This window comes from Falco punctatus (genome assembly GCF_963210335.1).
Source record: "Falco punctatus genome assembly, chromosome: 11".
NCBI lineage: Eukaryota > Metazoa > Chordata > Aves > Falconiformes > Falconidae > Falco > Falco punctatus.
In genome coordinates, this window is record NC_137591.1 from 16728002 (window position 1) to 16747978 (window position 19977).

The 19977-nt window shown below is 36.8% G+C and overlaps 1 protein-coding gene across 8 annotated transcripts in view; it reads left to right on the plus strand.

The window, feature by feature from the left end:
* DNAI3 (dynein axonemal intermediate chain 3) overlaps positions 1-19703 on the plus strand; it is a 29301-nt gene extending 9598 nt beyond the window's left edge. For 5 of the 8 annotated variants that reach the window (XM_080406733.1, XM_080406737.1, XM_080406734.1 and 2 more), the window contains 19 exons: positions 1823-2004; positions 2513-2617; positions 3475-3648; positions 5125-5324; positions 5603-5719; positions 6425-6615; positions 7544-7668; positions 7768-7857; positions 8296-8385; positions 9093-9221; positions 11165-11238; positions 12617-12764; positions 13538-13625; positions 14555-14685; positions 15495-15558; positions 15966-16096; positions 16896-17100; positions 17531-17622; positions 18739-19703. In XM_080406733.1, coding sequence (XP_080262859.1) covers positions 1823-2004; positions 2513-2617; positions 3475-3648; positions 5125-5324; positions 5603-5719; positions 6425-6615; positions 7544-7668; positions 7768-7857; positions 8296-8385; positions 9093-9221; positions 11165-11238; positions 12617-12764; positions 13538-13625; positions 14555-14685; positions 15495-15558; positions 15966-16096; positions 16896-17100; positions 17531-17622; positions 18739-18924 — 2522 coding nt within the window. In that variant the 3' untranslated portion in view covers positions 18925-19703. Of the gene's footprint in view, positions 1-1822; positions 2005-2512; positions 2618-3474; positions 3649-5124; positions 5325-5602; positions 5720-6424; positions 6616-7543; positions 7669-7767; positions 7858-8295; positions 8386-9092; positions 9222-11164; positions 11239-12616; positions 12765-13537; positions 13626-14554; positions 14686-15494; positions 15559-15965; positions 16097-16895; positions 17101-17530; positions 17627-18738 lie in introns of all 8 variants that reach the window. The other 3 variants (XR_013931154.1, XM_080406732.1, XM_080406735.1) reach the window with 3 other exon arrangements.
* The last annotated feature ends 274 nt before the right edge of the window (positions 19704-19977 follow it).

The following is a 19977-nucleotide window of genomic DNA, read 5'->3' on the forward strand; positions in this document are numbered from 1 at the left end:
GCAGTTTGTACTAGGGTTTGAGTCTGCTTCCTAACGACACCCTAATGGGGCCTCATGCCCTTGGCCAGGGTGACCTGGGGGTCCTGCAGATCAACTTCTGCGGTTCCTTAAAAGGGTTAAATGTTGGTCTGCTGTTACCAACAGGGAGTTTGGACTGGCTGACTTGTAGAGTTCTTTCCCAATCAACATACCTATGATTCTGTGTTTTTTGGAAGCGTCCACAGAGCAATCCTGGAAATCCCTGAGATACCAAAAAGTAAAGTCATGCAGTATTGGCTAGAACTTGTGAAGAAAGTGAACTAATAGACTGTGCATGCTACAAATGGATTGTGCGCGCTACAAAATGACTAGTGAATGCTGAGTAAATGACACTTGGTGTAGTGCAGGGTGTAGCAGAAGCGTCATGCATGTCATTAATTTTAGTGGATGACTACAACAGAGCAGATGCAGTGGAGGAGCAGCACTGAAAGATTTTAAAGGATAAATGTCAGCTTCATCAAACATTATGTATTATGTGATAGGCTTATGCAGAGATTTAGCTTCCCAAATGATAGAGATTAAGGAGGATTTATCATTTTGTCAGTCTTTGTTGGCTTAGGTTAAAGATGGCTTCTCAAAACATGCTGAGCCAGCTGGTCAGTATCATCACTTTAGAAGTATCCACTTCAGTTTAAGGCATACACAAAGAAAGATACCACAGGCACCAGGAATTAAGATAAAATATTAAATAACTCAAAATGAGACAAAGGTGACAGAAAGTATCAGCTATTATCACAAAAGCCAGCCCATTGCAGTACATAAAAATCCCATGTACACATGTCCCTAAATCTTATACACTTTCCAGTTTATCAAAAAGATGAACATTCAAAGTGACCATCTGCCAGCCTTCTCAGACCAAGTATAGTAGCTGCCATGGTAAGAGCATTCTTCACGAAGGCCGAGGCAGAGGCTGCTAGCATGGCAGGACTGCAAAGGAGGAGAAGTCCCTTGGGCAGCAGGGTTCAGCTAGCTGGGCCTATAGTGCTCTTCATCGCTTACAGCTGTTATGTAAGCTGGAAGGCAGAACGTGTAATATGGGAAGGACCAGTGTTCCTACATACAGCTGACACACACTTAACAAGAAGCACTGGCTATTACCTTCAGATTGAGTGTTTGCAAAGCACAGTTGATGGGGCACCTGACAGCACCCAGCCTCACTAAAGCCAATGAAGAGTGCCGGAGCCAGGATAAGGAATAGCTTGTTCTGAATTAATATGAATGATCACATGTGTAGAAAACAACAGCTATATATTCTCCAGCAAAGCTGAAAAGAAACATCTGGCTCAAATCTTAATGATCTTGCACTCTGAACTCAATGAGAGGAAGATGAAAGTCCAAAATCACAAAAGCGTCCTTACTTGTGAGGGTGTTGAAGCTTCATCTAGATTAAACATTGGCTTAAAATGGCACCACTCTACAGGAAAGGACTAGAGTATATTTATTCAAGGCTTTTATATGAGGCATGCAATTGTGTCCTTAATGTATTTAAAAGAGTCCATTTATAACTCTTCACTAAAGCTCTTAATCACCTGTTGATTGAGAGGAAAAAAACCCCTCATACTAAGAGTAGCATATTCATTAAGTAGGAAGTGTTGGGTATTTTCCAAGATTAACAAAATGTAATATAATTTGTATTCCATGCCTTCCAAAATACCAAAAACTAAGTTGAGAGATTCAAAAGCATGCTGCTAGGAAACAGTAAAGACCCAGAGTTATTGAGGTATATGTTTATGTTTAAACAACGCTGAATTTGTTTATCAAGCAATTTTACTTTCTCTCATAGGCCACCCAGAAATCTTTCCTTTATTTTTCACTGCAAAGACCCAAGAAATTTTTAATTGCCGAGTTGATGAAGATGTCACAGAAGAAAATTGTTTCAAATTTATTAAAAAAGAGGACATCATTCAGGACCTGAAAACAAGAGCTACAATTTCTGATTTCCACCCTGTCAAAAAAGTTGTCCTAGTACGTAGCTTATTTCATTCTCACTTTAAGACTTCATGCTCTCTAAGTGTATATTCTTTTGATGATAAGGTCTGTCCCTGTTTGACTCTGTGTAAATACACTAATGCTGTAATATCCAAAGGCTCTCCAGGCACTTTTTTTTTTTTTAAACTAACTGTAGATTGGAAATATGCTAAAAGTAATGTAAATATTACTAGTTTTGATTCTGTGAACTGGCAGAACTTCACATATTTTGGCTTCTCCTATTTCATAGCCCATTTATTGAGAATTATTAAAACAGTTTCTTTTCTGTTTGATTCTCTGTATGAAGAAATTTGGTTTGGACCAGAAATTTTTATTACAAGATAAAATCCATCTGTTCTTTCCAATTAGTACATGAAAATCTCTGTTAAAAGATTAATCAAAGATAGTGAATTTACACTAGTACTGGCTCTGCCAGTCACAGGCTCATGTCTGTTTTTTATGTTATTTGCTTTCAGTTTTCCACTAATTGTTTTAATTAAAATAGGAATATCCAGGGGAAGAACTTTTGGTAGTTTTTGATGCAAAGTTCCAGTATGGGCAGAACTTTTACTTTGTTGCCTCAGAGGAAGCCAAGGAAAACTTTGTGAAGGTAAGAAAATCCAAGTGTCCCACAGCATTGTTCTATCTATGAATATTTCAGTATCTTGTCGCAAACATATACCCCAGGAATGGTATTGTATTCGTAAGCATCTGATGTGCTTGGCATGCCAGAATGTTTTTCTAAAGGTTAATCTGATCATGCAAAAATACCTGTATCACTGTAAAAATATCTTTTATACTGAGAAAGACTGAATTGAATTTCTGTATTTTACTTCAGAGTGCCAGTTTAACCCTCATAAGTATTAATTTTCTCTGCCAAGACCCAGGTCTCTAAGCAAGACATAAATATAAAAGATAATATATTGGGTGTCTTCAAAGAAATATTATACTTATTTCTCACAAAATGTATGTATATGCTTTTCAAATTATACTTTAAAATGTTCTTGAGTTCTAAATAACTCTAGATACATAGAAGATTTCCCCTTGTGCACTGCATCTTAGGAGAAGGCTTATGGGTAGATTATATATTTTTTCAACATGAGTTTGCCACCCAGCATCAGGAGAAGTAACAGTAGAAAAGCAAATTGCAGCTCCAGGCAGGAGGGCCTAATGTAGATAATCACTATAAATTCTTTTTATAGAATAGTTATATGCTTTCAAGACAACAGTCTCTCTTTAGCAGTTAAATATTAAATATGTCATGTTTATTGGAAAATTCTAATGCATGAATGAATAAAATGGGACCTAACCCAAGCCTCCCCAGGGGCACAGTGTAGTCAGGCTTACTGCATTGAGACAGAAATAAAGAACATGTAAATGAAGACTGAAAACTGGGTTTCTAGTTTATACTTACATTTCAGCAACTAATTTTTGAAAAGTACTATGTCTCACTGTCTGATATCATAGCCTCCAGAAACTGCAGAAGAAAAAGAAGAAGAAGAAGAAGAAGAAGAAGAAGAAGAAATCAGAGAGGGAACTCTGGAAATCCATCCTTATAAGCCTCGTATCCACAAACCTTGGGTTTCTCTTGGCAGCGAAAAGGAAGTTGAAGAGGAATCTGTTAAAGAGAGTGTTAAAAAGGTCAGACTCAACAAATGTTAGTCAATAAAATTAATATCAAAAAACCAAATTTATTTTAAGTTCCTTAAAAAAAATAAGTCAGGAAACTGAAAGTTGTAATTCTAGTTTTGTTTGAGGTCTTTCAAGAAAACAAATCAACTTCTAACAAAAACTGAAAGTGCTGGCAGAAACTTTTTTTTTAAGACTCTGCTCTCCTTAAACTGTGCAAATAAGGCATGTGAGACTGCATTAGACATACTTACTTTTTAAGCTGTAAATTCAAAAGTCCTGATAATCTTTGGTCATTAGCATCTCTGCCACTTTTTGCTCAATTTACTGTCTGGCCAGATTACAAACTGAGTCACTGTGATATTCTAAGGACCTAGTCCTGTTTCCATGGAGCCCAGTGAACTCCGTTCCATTATATGGATGGCATTTAAGCAGCGCGCAACACTTTTAACGGCTGTTTACCTTGGATTAAATGTTACTGAGCACAGGTATTACAAGTTGACTTCACAGAAGGACATATTTGATTAACTACACCTACAGATTATCCTGAGAAAATTATATATCCAAAGCGCAGATCCAATCACAGCTGTCACCTAACGTGATGTGTAGGGCATCTCCAAACATTTAACTTTCCATCAGTGATTTTTACTCAATACCTAAATCCCTGTTCAGGGAAGACTGGCTAAGTTTTGATAGTTCTCAGCAACTGGACATCTTTCTTATACTTAAAAAGATGTCTGATTGTTCTAAAGGTAATTAACCACCACTAAATTTAACCCACATTCACAGTCCAAGTAATCTGTAATCTACCTTGCTGGCAAGGTCCACTCAGAAGTATTCTCAGCCTACATTCCTTTCCAGTTCTGTGGGAGGTGTTGGGAAAAACTACCTGGTTATGAATCCAAGACAAAGCAACACCTCTCTACTGCCTGAAATCAAGTGCCTCCCTCCCTTTTTGGGTAGAAGTTAAGCCACTTCCCTTTTTCATTCCCAGTTCATGCTATAAGAAAACTCACTCAGATTTTTGAGGATCCTCTTTGGAGTACTTTTCTGTCCCTAGGCACTTCAATGGAAGCTGAAATATCTCACCCAAAATTGAGAATTGCACTAAGAGGGAAGGGCTGAACATTTAAGTCTTGGAAGTCCAATGCAGTATTACATAAGACCTCATACAAATCAATCCTTTAATTAAAGGTGGAGTTTTGATACTGTATGAATTAGAAAATGTACTTCTCTTATCTTACTAGCAGTAGTCCAAAAATGTTACCTAAAGGTAACTTGTTTTAGAAATACAAATCTGTCTTCTATTACACATATAGGTTGTTTATATGAGCACTTCAGAATTTCAAAATGCAGAAATATAAGTAAACTCAGCACAAAAATCAACCATAAAACTAATTCTACAATTACATGAATGCTGCCATCTTACAAAACAAACTCTCCAAAACCTCTCTCCTCTGCTAATTACAGAAATAATCTCTTTTCCAGATTAAGTATATGATTTCTCGAGTACGCAGAAAGTTTGGTGCACCAATTACATTTACTGATAAGAATGCTTCACATGTAAAAGACAGTTACATTGAATGCATGTCCTATCAAGAAAAAACTTTCAGTATTAAAATGCTTGAAAAAGATGTGGGCATACAAATTGTTCCAAAAATAAGAGAAGCTAGTACTCAGACAAAATGGTAAGTGTGAAAAGATATTTATCAGCTTGTTTATTAAGCTATGCACCATTTCTGATCTCAACTAAAGTCATGTAAATTAACTCTTCTGGAATTGCTCAGTTACAAACTGATCAAGAGAACAGAATCAGATACTCTGTTTGCAACTTTCTTCTTTCACTCTTTTCCAAAGAGCTTCTAGAAAAACTGAATATACTTATCTTTTAATTTTACACATTACATGGGTTTCTGTCTTTGAAATTGTTTGTATACTTACATTCAGATTTATTCCAATTGGTTAGGACCAATCCAAAAAATGCAGCCACGCAGTATTTTCCTAGACAGTTGTCAAACAAAGAGAAAGAAGAGAGTCTGTCATCTGAGAAACTGAAAGAATTTCTTACTTCAGTACATTTAAGGTAAATTAATGCAGCAATACACGTTAAAGGCTACCTGAAATAATATATAATACAAGCGAGAACTCCTAGCTGAGTGGACCATTTATCTGGTCAAATACAGGTCATATATATAAAAATATATAAATACATTGTTTCTTTTATACAAATAATATGCTTATATATAAAAATATATAATTTTGCTTATTAGCTTAATATTAACAAAGATTAACTTAAAATTTGTTTCTGTGAAAATTAACGTGAAGTCTATGCCATATAAATATGAATGTTGGTTTAAATAGATGTTAGAACTGTTAGAGTTGATAGTGATACATCTTTTTGAACAAGCTGCAAAGCTGATCTTTCAAACACTGCTCACTCAAGCAGAGGCTTACGCAGAAGAGCAAAGGTGCTGTCCTACAGCCCTTAGTCACAAGACAAGTCCCACTTAGTGACACCTTTTGCACAAGAATTGGACAATTGCACTGTACTCAATCCACACAGAACTAGAGTTAAATTATTGTTACAATTAGTTATTTATATTTAAATGGAAGAGGGTTTCCTTACAGTGATGCACCACTGAGGAATTAACACTTTCTTTTTTTTACTACTGTAGTCATAATTTTATGTAAATCAAAAGTTGCCTCTTTACAGAAATATTTGCGATTCTACTACTGAGTAGTGACATCTGGATTACTGAAAGTGTTAACTGTTCTTTTCACAAAACAGAATGGAAATTGCATTGCAGCAAAATGAAATTATGAATGCTTTTTTTGATGACTGGAAGGCCCTAGCAGAAGATGAAAGCAGTTCTGGTGGCAAGCCAGATGTCTGTCTTAAAGCATACCAATCACTTACAGATCTGCACTATCTCAAGGACAGAACTATTAGCTGCGTTTGCTGGCATCCAACCATTTATGGTAACGCAGTTAAAATACTAATTTGAGACTTGAATGACACGTATTAATATGACAGCTATAAAATATGCATATTTCATAAAATTATCAGCTTTCAAATTTAAAAACAAATCAAATCTGATTTAGTGTATCTGTCTGAATTACTGATTTGAGACAAAGTGAAAAATGAGACAGACAAATTCTTTGTAGAGTTCAGACAGGCTATGCGAAGTCCCTCACGCTAATATATAAGTGGAGATCAGAGAAAAGGGAAATTTCTCCCTTAAGAAGCTCATTTAAGTGGGGCTGCAACTGTGCCAGGTTCTTCTGGTGGCTTTGCATACCATTGTTCTTCTCCCTGGTCCTCATAGCATGCCTAATACTTGTGAGGAATGTTACAGCCACAACGGGACATGCCTCTGCTGAGTGCCTGGAAGTGTCAGGAGGCACACTGAACATCTCCTCCTGCTTCCCGCTGTGAATTATTGCTCTACACAGCCAGGCTTAAAGGCACAATTAAGTCCTATATAAATGTCCTAGCTGCACAGCATACTAATGGCTATCACTGCAGTCTGTGTAGAAAATTAATTCAGCTACAGAAGATTTGATTTCATGATGGGTGGCAAGGACTATGTGCCTGTCACATCATTTCAGGTGCAGTACTACACCATTAAGGAGTAGTAGCAAAAAAGTTGAATTTGATCTTAATGCTTGGGTTCTATGACTCATTGTTAAATAACTTAAGTAACAAAAATAATTTCCTCAAAGTTGATCTGTAAAAAGAAAAATATAAATACATGATTGGGTGGGTTTGGGGTTTGTTGTTTGTTTGTTATTAATTTTTTGGGTGGTTTTTTTGCACTGTATTCAGAAGTTATAAGTCACAGAATAATTGAGTGTGTTGAAACTTGAATCGTGTCTTCTGAGAAAATTCATTTTCTCTCTCAATCAGGGATTATAGCAGTGTCAGCAAGAAAGCGGCATTCTTACAAAGAGCAAGTTAACCTTTCTGACAAATCATTGCTGCAGCAGTCACTAATACTTTTTTGGAGTTCTTTTGACCCTATCCACCCTCAGGTATTTAATTAGGAATTTTAAATACGCTGAGTGTTTAAACAACAAGAGAACAATCAGTGCAAATGTGTTTCTCAACTATTTTGTTCTTTTTCATTTTAGTTAATGTTGGAGTGTCCTGAAGACATCTACTGCTTTCAGTTCAGTCCCAGTGATCCAAATATTATTGCTGGTGGCTGCATCAACGGACAGGTGTTAATTCTCTGTTTAAGAATAAAATCGGGTATTTCTGTATTTTCTTACAATATAAAAACAAGGTTGAAGAGACGTACTCAACATCCATAGTAACACATAGCGTCACAACACAGGTGTCACAGTCTCAGAAATTCTCTGATCCTGTACTGAAGTTACATGTCATTATTCCATAGCTGAGCCATTACTGTACGATGCTTCTTTGTAGTACTGATAAATAGGTCAAGGTGTAAAGACTTTTTTTTTTTTTGTTGAGACAAATGTAGCCTTTCAACTAATTGCATCAGACTGAAGAGGCAATACTTTAAAGACTTCCTTAGGTCTAGTACAGAGAGTGAATTTCTTATTTTTCTTCAAGCCTCCATGAATTGTGTTTGAAAAGATGCATATTAATATAAAAGATTAAATACTTTGTAATATACTCACTTCTCATTGTAGGTTGTACTGTGGGATATTTCTCAGCATGAAGAAAAGCTGCAAAATGCAAAAACTTTTGCTGATGGAATCAAGATAACAGCTGTTAATATGGTAAATGCTTCCATTCCAAACATATTCTGGTACATCTGTATGTCTGTGGGGAAAAAGGGGTGATGGTATCCTGGCTCAAAACAGAGGAGCAGATAACCTTTGTACTGAGAGACTAGAAAGGGTAAGAAACCTGATGAGTTCATGAAATAAACCCATTATCACAACATAATTTCTGCCCGATTAGTCCATCTTAACAGCTTTACTGCATTTTGTGCAGACTTAGGCTTCAATAAGACTGTTCTTTAACGGGCACCAACATACACTCAGCTCTTGCCTTAGGAAGCCTATCAAACACATATAGCATTTGTTGTGAGTGTAATACTGAAAATTATTCCGGAATTTTATGGACAGAAAAAAGGTATCTTGGAAGACGAGAAGATTTCAATGGAAGGAGATTATAAAGGGGATAAGTAGAAGAGGCACTTAAGATCAGAGGAGGAACTAGTAACATAAATGGATGTGCATATGCCTGTGGAGGCACGTTGGAATTCTTTTTAGAGCTTCATATCCAAAGGCCTGTTTTGATCCTTTCCATTTTTATTTTTATTTATCCAAAGGGAAGGTATTAGACCTCTAGAAAGTTCTATAAACTGATCTGAAATATGTGAAGAAGCATTAACAGCATGTAAAATAACCCTTTTTCTTTGACAGTTCTACTATCGTTTTTTGGAAATACACTAAGATATCTCTTTTTAAAACATTTCTAGCCGTCACTTATGCAAGTCCAGCAGAGTAACACAGAGCCACCTCTAGTGAGATACTGCGCAGTCTCTTCCATACAGTATAGTCATAAAAAACCAGTAACAGATATACATTGGCTCCCAGATTATTTTAAGGTGAGTTTAAAAATTCACTTTTCTTCTTTTGTTTTTCTATCTACAACCTCAGAAATCATAGTGTAAACTGAAGATAAAATACTAAAGATTCGATTTTTTGTAATAGCCTTCATTCTTTCTCACTGCATTTTCTAAATATTAAATAATCTGGTGCCACTTGTCCTGCTGTGCTTTACAGCTGTGCTGTGTTCTCAATCTGATATGAATCTGCTCTTACTGGAAAAAAAACCACTGTAGCTTTACTGAAAATTAGCATACAAAATTACAATAAGCCTTCCGTATCTAAAATACGTTGAATTTCTACTTTGAGCAATCTAGCCTGCCACCAATAATTCAGAGAAATAATTTCAATTACCCAAATATCTAGGCACCCAAGAATGGTGTTACTGTAATTACCTTAATTCTTCTAGGTGCCGCCTGTGTACTCAAAACTTACATTTTCTATGATGATTTTAGAGCTCCATAGTACTTAGGGTCTATGTAGTTAAAGGGCTCAACACTATTACAGGAGTATTGGGTAATCATTTACCATCAAAATACTGCAAATCATTGCCCAAACCAATTTGAAATGAAAACGTAGTCAAATGCAAAATAATGACAGTAGAAGAGCAGGTCAAGAGGAAGAAAACTGAGATCTTTAGAAGGTTTATGAATGTATCAATAAAACAAATTTTTAAGACTTTATAGATAACTGCAGGCCTTAGCAACATTACCAGAAAAGCGAGGAAAAGGGCGCACAAATATCATAATCAGCTTGATGTAACAGTTCATTATTAAATTATGCTGCAGTAGTACCACCCACAGATACTAATTGGTACCAGATGTTTTACATGAAGAAAGGGACTGGATAGCAGAATGGTGTGGTTTTTTGTTGTTTGGGTGTGGGGTTTTTTTTGCCAAGATTTAGGCTCAGAAAGCTGTTTTCATGTCCATGTGGGATAACAGATACAGGAGACCCGTGCTTGATAAATAACACTGACAAAGGAATCGCTTTGTCAATGTCTAGCAACATGTACTGGGACATACTTTTTGTTACATAAGCATGGAAGGTGTGTCGGCCTTTGCACAACATTACAGTTTTTACGGCACAGTTCCTAAAATTAGCAGTTTATTATTACATATCGATGAAAAAGTATTCAAAGTTATATCCAAAACCTAATTCAGCTTTGCGTGGTTCTGAGACTACCATTTTGACTCCAGGTAGGCAACTCATGAATGAAAATAAAAGTAGGATTTGGCCTAAAGAAAAAAAAAAAAAAGTAGCTAAAACTTTGCCACGTAGTTGATAAGTACAGTTTTAGCCAAAATATATTTAGTCAGGGTCTAGCCTATATCACTGATTCCCACCCTGACAACTTTCCTTTATTTTTCTGTAAAAAATAAAGGTATAAAGCAATGACTACTTGGTAAATGATAAGTACTATAAAACCAGCAGAACCCCACATACACAAACTAAATTATTAATAACTAACATTTGAAGCCACTACTACCATCCTGCAGTGTGGTCTAGCTGAATGGTGAGAGAGATGACCTGTGGTGTAAACTAGACAAAGAGACAACACTCCCACTAGACTTAACTGTTTGAGATAAATTTCTCAATTATTTGCTTTTTGGTTAAGTTGGATTAAAAAACGTTGCAAACATGGCAACCTAAGGAGGGCCTGACTTGCCGTGGTGCCAGCAAGTGTTTACCCTGCTGACTTAATATAAAATTTTAGGTGTTCAGCGGGCAAAGCTGGTATCAGTTCACTTGAAGTACATTCGTAAAATAGCTTGACTTTATAACTACAAGTTAGTAAGTCCTGATTTGCAAATGTTACCCAAGCATAAACAGTGACTTTATTTCTAGAAGCCTATTTTACTCGTTTTAGTATTCACTTAGCAGAGTATGATTGTTTTGTCTCATCTTCAGTGCCTGTAATTATTATTACTGTTATTTTTAGGACAACCAAATGGGTGCTACTTTTGAAAACAGAGCTGAAATTCGCGTGCAGCTAGTAACCTGCTCTCCCGACTGGTATGTACAATACATACTGTGCAAGATGTTCCAGTTTCCATTGGAAAGCTTTACAGAGCTTGCTCCATGATTTAACTAGCATGCTTCTGGATTCCTATCAGCCTACCCTGAACAGCTGAAATTCTGTATGCAGAAGATAAGCACATCAAATTCATGGCCAGTTACACCCTTCACAGTAATGGCATTAAGGGTTCATTAACTGAAGAACCTCACACATAAACGTTTATATTCTGTGTATACCTTAAGAAGAGTGTTGATCACACATACACTAGCCTGGAGATCCATACCTTCACACTTACATTGATTATATGACTTGCACAAAAAGCTGTTAAATATTCTGAGACCACAGAAATACTGAAAATTATATTTTCATTTGGAGATTTAGCTGGCAAAATTGTTCTGTGTGAATCTCTTCTTTTTTGGACTGAAGAGTCATGATGGTTATGACCAGATATTATCCTGTGATAAAGGCTGGTGAGGGGGAAGAATACAAAAAGTGGAAATAAATGTTTAGCTTTCACGATAGCAAAAAGCTTAAAGCTTCAAGGATGCATGGCTGGGCTCAATCACGTATTTGCTAGTTACATCAAAAGGAGGGTCAGAGAGTGCAAAATTTGGTAATGATACAAAAAGTTATTTTCCCTAATCAAATACAGAGAAGGCTTCAAAGAATTAAGTTAGAAGAATGATTACAGATACAGTTGTTCATAAGTTTGCAGTGTAATGCAAGTAATGCACACAGAAAAAAATAATTTAAACTACTCACACATCAGGGCTCCAAATTAGAAGTATTCACCTAAAAGTAAGGGCAGGGAAGTCACTGTAATGGTATTCTTGAAAAGCAACTCCTGTTAGAAAATGGAAAGAGATTTCAGCAATGAGGAAAACTATCAGTCTGTATTAAATCTGGGAATGAATGTCCAGAGTAGAGCAACAGGAACAATCCAAGGGCTGAAAACTCCAATGAGATGACAGATTCATCCCAGTGAGTGGGACCATTTGACTTGAAAGTCACCAAATAAATTGGTATACACAAGAACTGGGGATGAGGTTCAATTTGGAATACTAGATTACCTGCTACAGAGTTCTGTCCAGTTTTCTCAGCTTCCAGGAATTTCACACAGTAACTTTCCATAAGCGAACTATATGAATGCTATCTAGCTGCTTTGGTATAGATAACAACTGATGAAATGGTGAATAAAGGAACATATACCATAATTTACAAAAGAAGCAATTAGGTATCTAGCATTTGTCTGCTTTTCAGATTATCTATTACTACGTAAAGTTTGAAGATGAAAGGTTAAAAAAAAAATAAAGTGTGTGGCAAACTGATCTTTGAAACAAAAACAGGGAATAACATTATAAAATCATTTTGCAGCTCAATATTATTTTGGGATATTCCAGTCACCAAACTTCCTGAACAACCTTCATCTGAGAAAGTAAGAGAAGAGGAATTTTTTTATATGTCCCGTGATGTTCCAGACACTTTTAAACATCTAGATCTCTGCTGGAAGCCTCTCATAAAGGTACTGTGCACAAATGCAGAACAAAAGGATCAAGCCAAACTGTAGATATGGCTAGAACTCCATAGGAATGTATTATTTTGCTACCCAACTCTTCAATTTTTTCCAGCAAATTGTGACTTCTTTGTGAATTTCCTTCAGATTATGAAATGAAAGACTTCAACATTCTTCTGAAACTTCAATAAAATTAATTTTGAAAAGCTAACTCACAAGAAACAGCATGACTGCCTCTTAAAAACTGCAGTAGATGCAAAAGTAGTTGTATGAATAGTGTAAGTTCCTGTCAGCCTTTTCTACCACTATGCTATCTCAGTGGGTCCCGAACTGTGAAACACAGTCACGGTCAACAGAACCATAATTACTGGCAACACAAAATTCAGTCTGATGGAAATGGTCATAGCAGTTTATGAAAAAAGTGAGGCTGAACATAATGTTGGGAAAAAAAAAAAAAAAAAAGAAAAAGAAAACCGAAACTCTGTTGCTCTATGCTACTCAGAAAAGCTGCAGCTGGTACAGTTGTCAAACAAGCATGACCACTGGAGCTGTTTTTTTGCTAGAAACATGGCAAAATCCTCACAAGGAAAGGATAACACAAGAGAAGCCACGGGTTTGTATTTTCTCTGTGCTTGCATGTGAGGTGGCAGATACTGTTCGTGGAGTATTACAAACACGCTCCAGACTGAAAAGACCTGTTCCACTACAGCAGAAAGTAATTTAGTCTTATACCTCCCAAGATCTGACAAAATGAGTTAGCAAATACATTTTCTTCTGAACAGATAAACCTGTGTGGAAGCGGTGCCAACACAGAGGACGGTCCCGTCAGAATTAGTTTAAGGGAACTACATTATCATTACAAAACTCCAGGTAATATTTTTATTACACCTTACTGGGGAAAGTGTTTTTAATAAGCTTATATTTCAGTATACACATAATGAAAGCTGAGCAACAAAGCGTACGGCTAAATGCATCTGGGGAAAAAAGGTTTCTTAAATACACTGGTATTCACTGTGTGACATACATGTATTGACTCCAAAGATATGCACATGTATTGCATACAAAAAGAGCAGTTTGTGTCCACAGTAACTCTGCCAGATTTCACTTAAGAGCCCATTCAGGTCCCCCACCCAGTCTCTTTATCCCTGAAACAGCCCTTACAGAATACTGTTTTCAGAAAAACAATCCTGGAGTAACAGTATATATTGTAGGTATTTCTGTAGTGCTTTGGCTAGAGGGGTCACTTTTCACTGCAGAATGTCAAGTTAGCGCTTCACATTCCGTAGCAGATCAGTTCTTACTGTGGTACTTTGTGGTAGGGACATGCTACTAACCCTTCTGTAAAGCTGGCAAGCTGACAGCCAGTAGCTGTGGTTGGAGTACCTGAAAGAGTGACTGCAAACCGTGCCAAAAACCACCTCTCTGGCAGCTGAGCTGCTGTAGCGTAGCTGCTCCCGTGCACACTGTCACTGTTCCCTGGTGCAGAAAGGTTAGCTCCTGGCTGCAGCAGCGAAGGGGGATGCGTAAGGGCAGTTCCCATGGAGACACTACTGATGCTGTGTAAAACCGATGAACAGGACCAGGCTACTATAAGTAGTTGTCTGGGTATGGGAAGCAGTGACTTCAGAGCAGCTGCAGTGATGGGGAGATTCCACCAGGAAAGTTAACCTACAGAAGCATTCCTTCATCTCTCCTCTTGAAATCCCCTTTATGTGTGAGCTACCTTTATGAGTCGAAGGATTTGCTTGGACTGATAAATTTAAGTGTATAATAAATAATGTGCCTCTATTGTTTCCCAGAGAAGGTGCCATCTCTGAACACACTAGAAGTACCCACCAGAGAGAGCCCACACACAGAGATGAGAACTTCTTCAAGCAAAAACCTGAAAGCGCTAGAGAGTATCTCCACCAGCTTTTCTGTTGGAACTGAAGTAAGTGAAAGTAGTAGATTACTAATGAAAATTTAATTAATGATATCTGAAAGACTAAATGATTAAATAAGTTTTCACAAGTGTATGAACTTGCACGTTTTCTTCAGGTGTTTAAAAACGTCTTTCTGGACATGCCACATTTTACTCCCATTTTAATGCATTTAGCCACATGCTTAAAATAATAAACCACCAATATTTTGTAGACTATGAATCTTTACTTCAAGGTTACTTCAGAATTAGAAGATGTTTCCAAAATATGCTGAACTTAACTACCTGTTGTCAGGAACAAACTAATACTTCCTTATTCCAGAAGCAATAAGTACCATTTTTTTAGTTTCCCCAAATGTCAGGTAAAAACATTTATACTACATTTTCCCCCACAACTTATTTCTACTTTAGTAAGTCCCAGCCCTCTACCTACCCTACATATCTAAAATCCCAAAGTCTTTTCCAGTGTCGAGTTCATGTGGAAATGAAAATTTGGCTTCTAGCTACCTTTTTGCTTCCAGTCATGTTTTCCCCAAATACTGGAGCAAAACACTAACTGTAAAAACTGAGCACCTAATTCTGCAGGAAGGACTTTCTACATAACATCATGGTAAGTAAAGCTGTTTTGGCGATACGTAACTGAAAAATGCTGATCCAAAATTGTAGTGTTTTTCCAGTCATTAGCTGCAAATGTAGGTTTTAATTTACTCAGAACATATTTAATGATGGCTATAATTAAGTCACAGCTTAAAAACAAGTCATTTTGGTATAAGCCACCAAGCTCTAATATTAGCATTTACTTCATTTTTCTGGCATCACAGGATGGAGAAATTGTTTATTCCGACTGGAAAATGGAAATTGATAGTGACTCAGCAAAACCAGTTAGTAAGTTCATGTTTCTCAATACCTGCTTAAACCTTAATATATCACTAACTTTAAAGTATTTGCATCTATACCTTGTCTTTTTAGGGTTACAATAAGACTTACCTCACTGATGACACCAGGATTTAGCAGTACACCCTCAAAAGTGCAAGCAGTTTAGCTGTCATGACAGAATAGCAAAAGCCCTCTCCATTGTCACAGGTGCATCACTATGTACCTATTGGCACAACTCATGGAAGTAACTATATAGTAACTCTATAGTAACTACTTTGCGAGCAAAAAAAAAATGAGGCTAGTATCTTTGAAGCCTGTGGTGGATCCTGCGCTCTTGTTTCCCCCTGCATAGCTCCCATTGTGAAGATGACCGCTAAAGCACTAATTACAAGAAACTGCCTTTTTCGTTCCATTAGGTCGGAAGCACGCTCAGAAATATACCATCCACACTGAAACTATCAACACTCTCCAGAGATCGCCATTTTTTAAAGACATCATTCTAAGCATTGGAGGCCGGAATTTTGCCATTTGGAAAGAAGAGGTTACAGTAAGTTAACACAGTTGTAACATGATTGATAGATATACAAGACAACTATAATAGCCTCAGACTGTATTTTCAGAAATGTTTAAGTCATAAAGCTGCATAGTTTAGAAATAAATGGGGTACAAGGAAAGCGTTTCCTTTTTCTTCACATCAGAAAACTATTTAAGTTTTGTAAACCTGTAGCAAAGCTGGTTTTGCAGAGCTCAGGTAGGAGGCACCTGAAGGAAACCTGGGTGGCAGCTGGCAAAATTCCAGTGGTCCAACCTGGCTACATGGAAACACAATAAAAAAAAAAAAGCTTTGTAAACTTGCCTTTTACAGAAAAAAAAATAAAAAAATGAAGTGACCATCTTTAATTCCAACCTTGTGAAAACTGTAGCTTCTCAACAACTTAATTCTGCTGCTAGGGAAATGGAAGAATAAAGGCAATATGTGTGCTAAACAGGTCTGAAGAAACCTTATTTAGGACACAGTCTTTTCATCAGATGAAGACAAAGAAACATGGTTTTTTACATTTCTTCTCATGTAAGAATCCTGGTTAGCTGCACCTGGTAAAATCTGAAGACCACAGATTTTAACAGCAGATGACTTAATAGACTGAAGTGGGGAAGTAAAAAAGCCTGATACATATATCTCACAATTCTCTTTATCTGCAGGCGATACCAGTTTTGCCATTGATACAACTTTAGTAACAGAAAAAATTTAAAATGTGAACATTCTCAAGTGATAGGAAATCTGAAGTAGTGAGTGGATAGCAATGTTTGATTGTTGGGTCTATCTTTTTTTTCCAAAAAAAATTAAGAATGGACCAATCCTTCAGTCAAGCTGCTCTGCAGGAAGATACACTGTGGGACAATGGTCCTTAACAAGACCAGGAATTTTCTTCCTTGGCAGAGATGATGGAAATATAGATATTTGGGACATACTGAAGAAAACTCACGAGCCATCTCACTTCCAGAACATCTCCAATTCAATGATCACTTTCATCAGCCCCTGGATTGCCTCACGTAAGTTGACGGTGATTGCACTTTACTGTGCCACCCTGTTTGCAAAATGGCCCATGACTCCAAGGCACACTTAATCCTGTTGGATGATCTTATATAATACCATATTACAAGTACATACTTATATATATAATCATATACTTATACACTGCACTCTATATAAAAAAAATAATGCATACATCAGTTCTAAGTGTACTACCATAGCATAAAGCAACAGAAAACATTAAAAAAGGGGGGTTTGAAAAAGTATAAACTTTAAATGGAATTTCATTTCTTAAGAAAATGAGCAATAAGCCTGCCTTTTTGCTGCAGTGAACAATAAACCAAAGAGACCACAACAAAAATGATCCCTCTGTAGCTCGCGTTTGGGTGGAGGTATGCGTTACTCTTGGCATTTAGATTGTTTATATGTTTTTCGTCAAATATCTTTCAGCAAAGCAGCATTTTTTAGCTGCTTCTGATGACCTTGGAGTACTGCATGTTTTGGAAATTTGTCAGACACTAAGTCACCCTTCAAGGAATGAGGTTGGTAAGAATTTTTATTAATCTTTATCTTGAAAACACCCAGCACAGAAACAGGCCTGCCTGGAAAATCTTGCTTTCAAATGGATGGCAATTGGAGATCAGTATGGCCATGCTCTCCAAAGACCACCTGTAGCAAAGCTGTTTTTGCAGAGCTCAGGTAGGAGGCACCTGAAGGAAACCTGGGTGACAGCTGGCAAAATTCCAGTGGTCCAACCTGGCTACATGCAAACGCAATAAAGAGTTCAGCATTTTTTGCCACATGCATAAGGTGACACCTGGTTTCATGCATTAAAACAATGCTATATAGTGCATAGTAATGTAAATATACTGAGTTTCTTTTTCTTTACACCTTCTTGTCTGCGTTTGTGTCAGGTTTTTTTCCTGTAAATTTGGTAGTTCAATTTACATGTCTTAGTACCTGATTCTAGCTTAATTTAAGCACATTTTAAAAACTGTTACTAATATCATCACTCATTCATTCTCTTTTGAAATAACGACTATCTGTACCAAAGGGCCATGGGAACAATGGGAACAGTTTTAATTTCCATTTCCACATAAATTTCAGTTGTTTTTTTCCCCTACCTCCCAGACAAAGATCAAGCTAGTGTTTTCATCTCATCCAGTCTAGCAGTCTTGCCTGCTACCTAGTCTTTTTACATCGCAAAATCTTCTTCCAATCCTATCCCAGTTTTATATTGTTTAAGTATGCACTTAAATAGTTTCTAAACATCCCATAAAGGTTTGCTGTGTGCAGAGCTACAGTACATAGCAATATAAGCCCAATATAACAACTACTTTGTACCTGAAGTTGGGTCAGTGAGGATTTGAACTGATTAGTGAAATCACTAACCTACAACTGGCTTAGTTATTTCAGCGCAGGTTCTTGAAAGATGATCTACTCGGAGTCAGTGTAATAAAAATTACCTAACCCCATGCATATTTGTATCCAAAATCAATTGGTTTCAATCCACATCTTCATATTGTTTTGCTGCAAATTATTCAGATAGAGATAGGTATATTCCCAGTATAGATAAACTAATAATACCTTTCAGATCATCAGCAATAATTCTGTGTCTTTGGGCATGTAATGACCCTTGTTTGTCATTGTGTTAACAGCACGCCAACATACTTGATTATTTTGAAAGAGAAGTCAAATATCTGAAGTACCGTGAACAAGAATTTCAAGAGTATCAAGAGTTTGAAGCCAAAACAGAATTGAAACAGAGCTGGAGGCACAGAGTGAGAAAACAGTATGTTATACTTGGAATTAAGAAAACCTTCTTTGTTTCTTTGGGTCTTTAAAACGCACCTGTTTTGCTAGGCAGGATTTCCCATAGTTCTTTCAAAAATCAGGATGCACAGAATCAGAACAGCTTAGCAGCTCCTTATTTCATGTTTACAATTCTTTGGAGAGGAACAGGTATTCCTAGTTCACATGAGTTCAGCTCTCGGTCAAGTGAAACTCCTGCAAGACTATTAAAGCCTATGGACATTTTAACAACTATGAATTTGCTTTTCTTTTTACATCAGTTGCTCTTTCAAGAATTTATTTTGGCAACTTCTCTATAAATATTCCTCCTTCAAGCAAGGAAAGACTCCAGCCTTCCATCCTTTATTCACATAAGCAAAGTTTTGCCTGTCCATTCTTTGGTAAATGGTTTAATAATACCAACTAATCAACCAAGGAAATGACAATTCAGTTAATCTAGCCCTAGGTGATGCTTATTTTCATTGATTTGTGGTAACACCGATACTATCCACTGGAAAGCAATGGGGTTGCATACAGGTTTCAAAGCCTAACAGTGCATTATTGCCTGGTATGTTTTTTTCCTTCAGAGTATGACTACTCTACAGAAAACAAGAGAAGAGACGGAGGAGCAAGAAAATGCAGACTATACTGTGTTTCTGGACCTGGAGAAGCAGTTACTAATGGATTTAGGACAAGTAAAGGGACAAGAAATACTTTCCTCAGATGCTTAGAGTCTGTTACCACCTTTAGAACCAGTGAGCTTTTTATTTCAGGACCTCTTTATTTCAGCAGAACATGTTTAGCTTCAGAAATAAAGCATCTTGCAGTTAGAGATTATAGTTTCATTAACTTCGTTTGTTTGTTTACTCACAACGTGGTTAGAAAGCAACCAGTTTGGGCACACTTATACAGTTATATATAATGCAGTTATAATGAATATTCTGTTTACATAATAGTTTTCAAAGTTCTGTGTCTGTCAGGACTCTCTAAGCTGTAAAAATCTTAAATACAACTCAGCCAGTCAAACCAACACGCCAATATTCACGCCTCCAGCCTACGTCCTCCTGCTCCCACCAGAGGGGAAGCCATTCTGCTCCAGTAGTTAC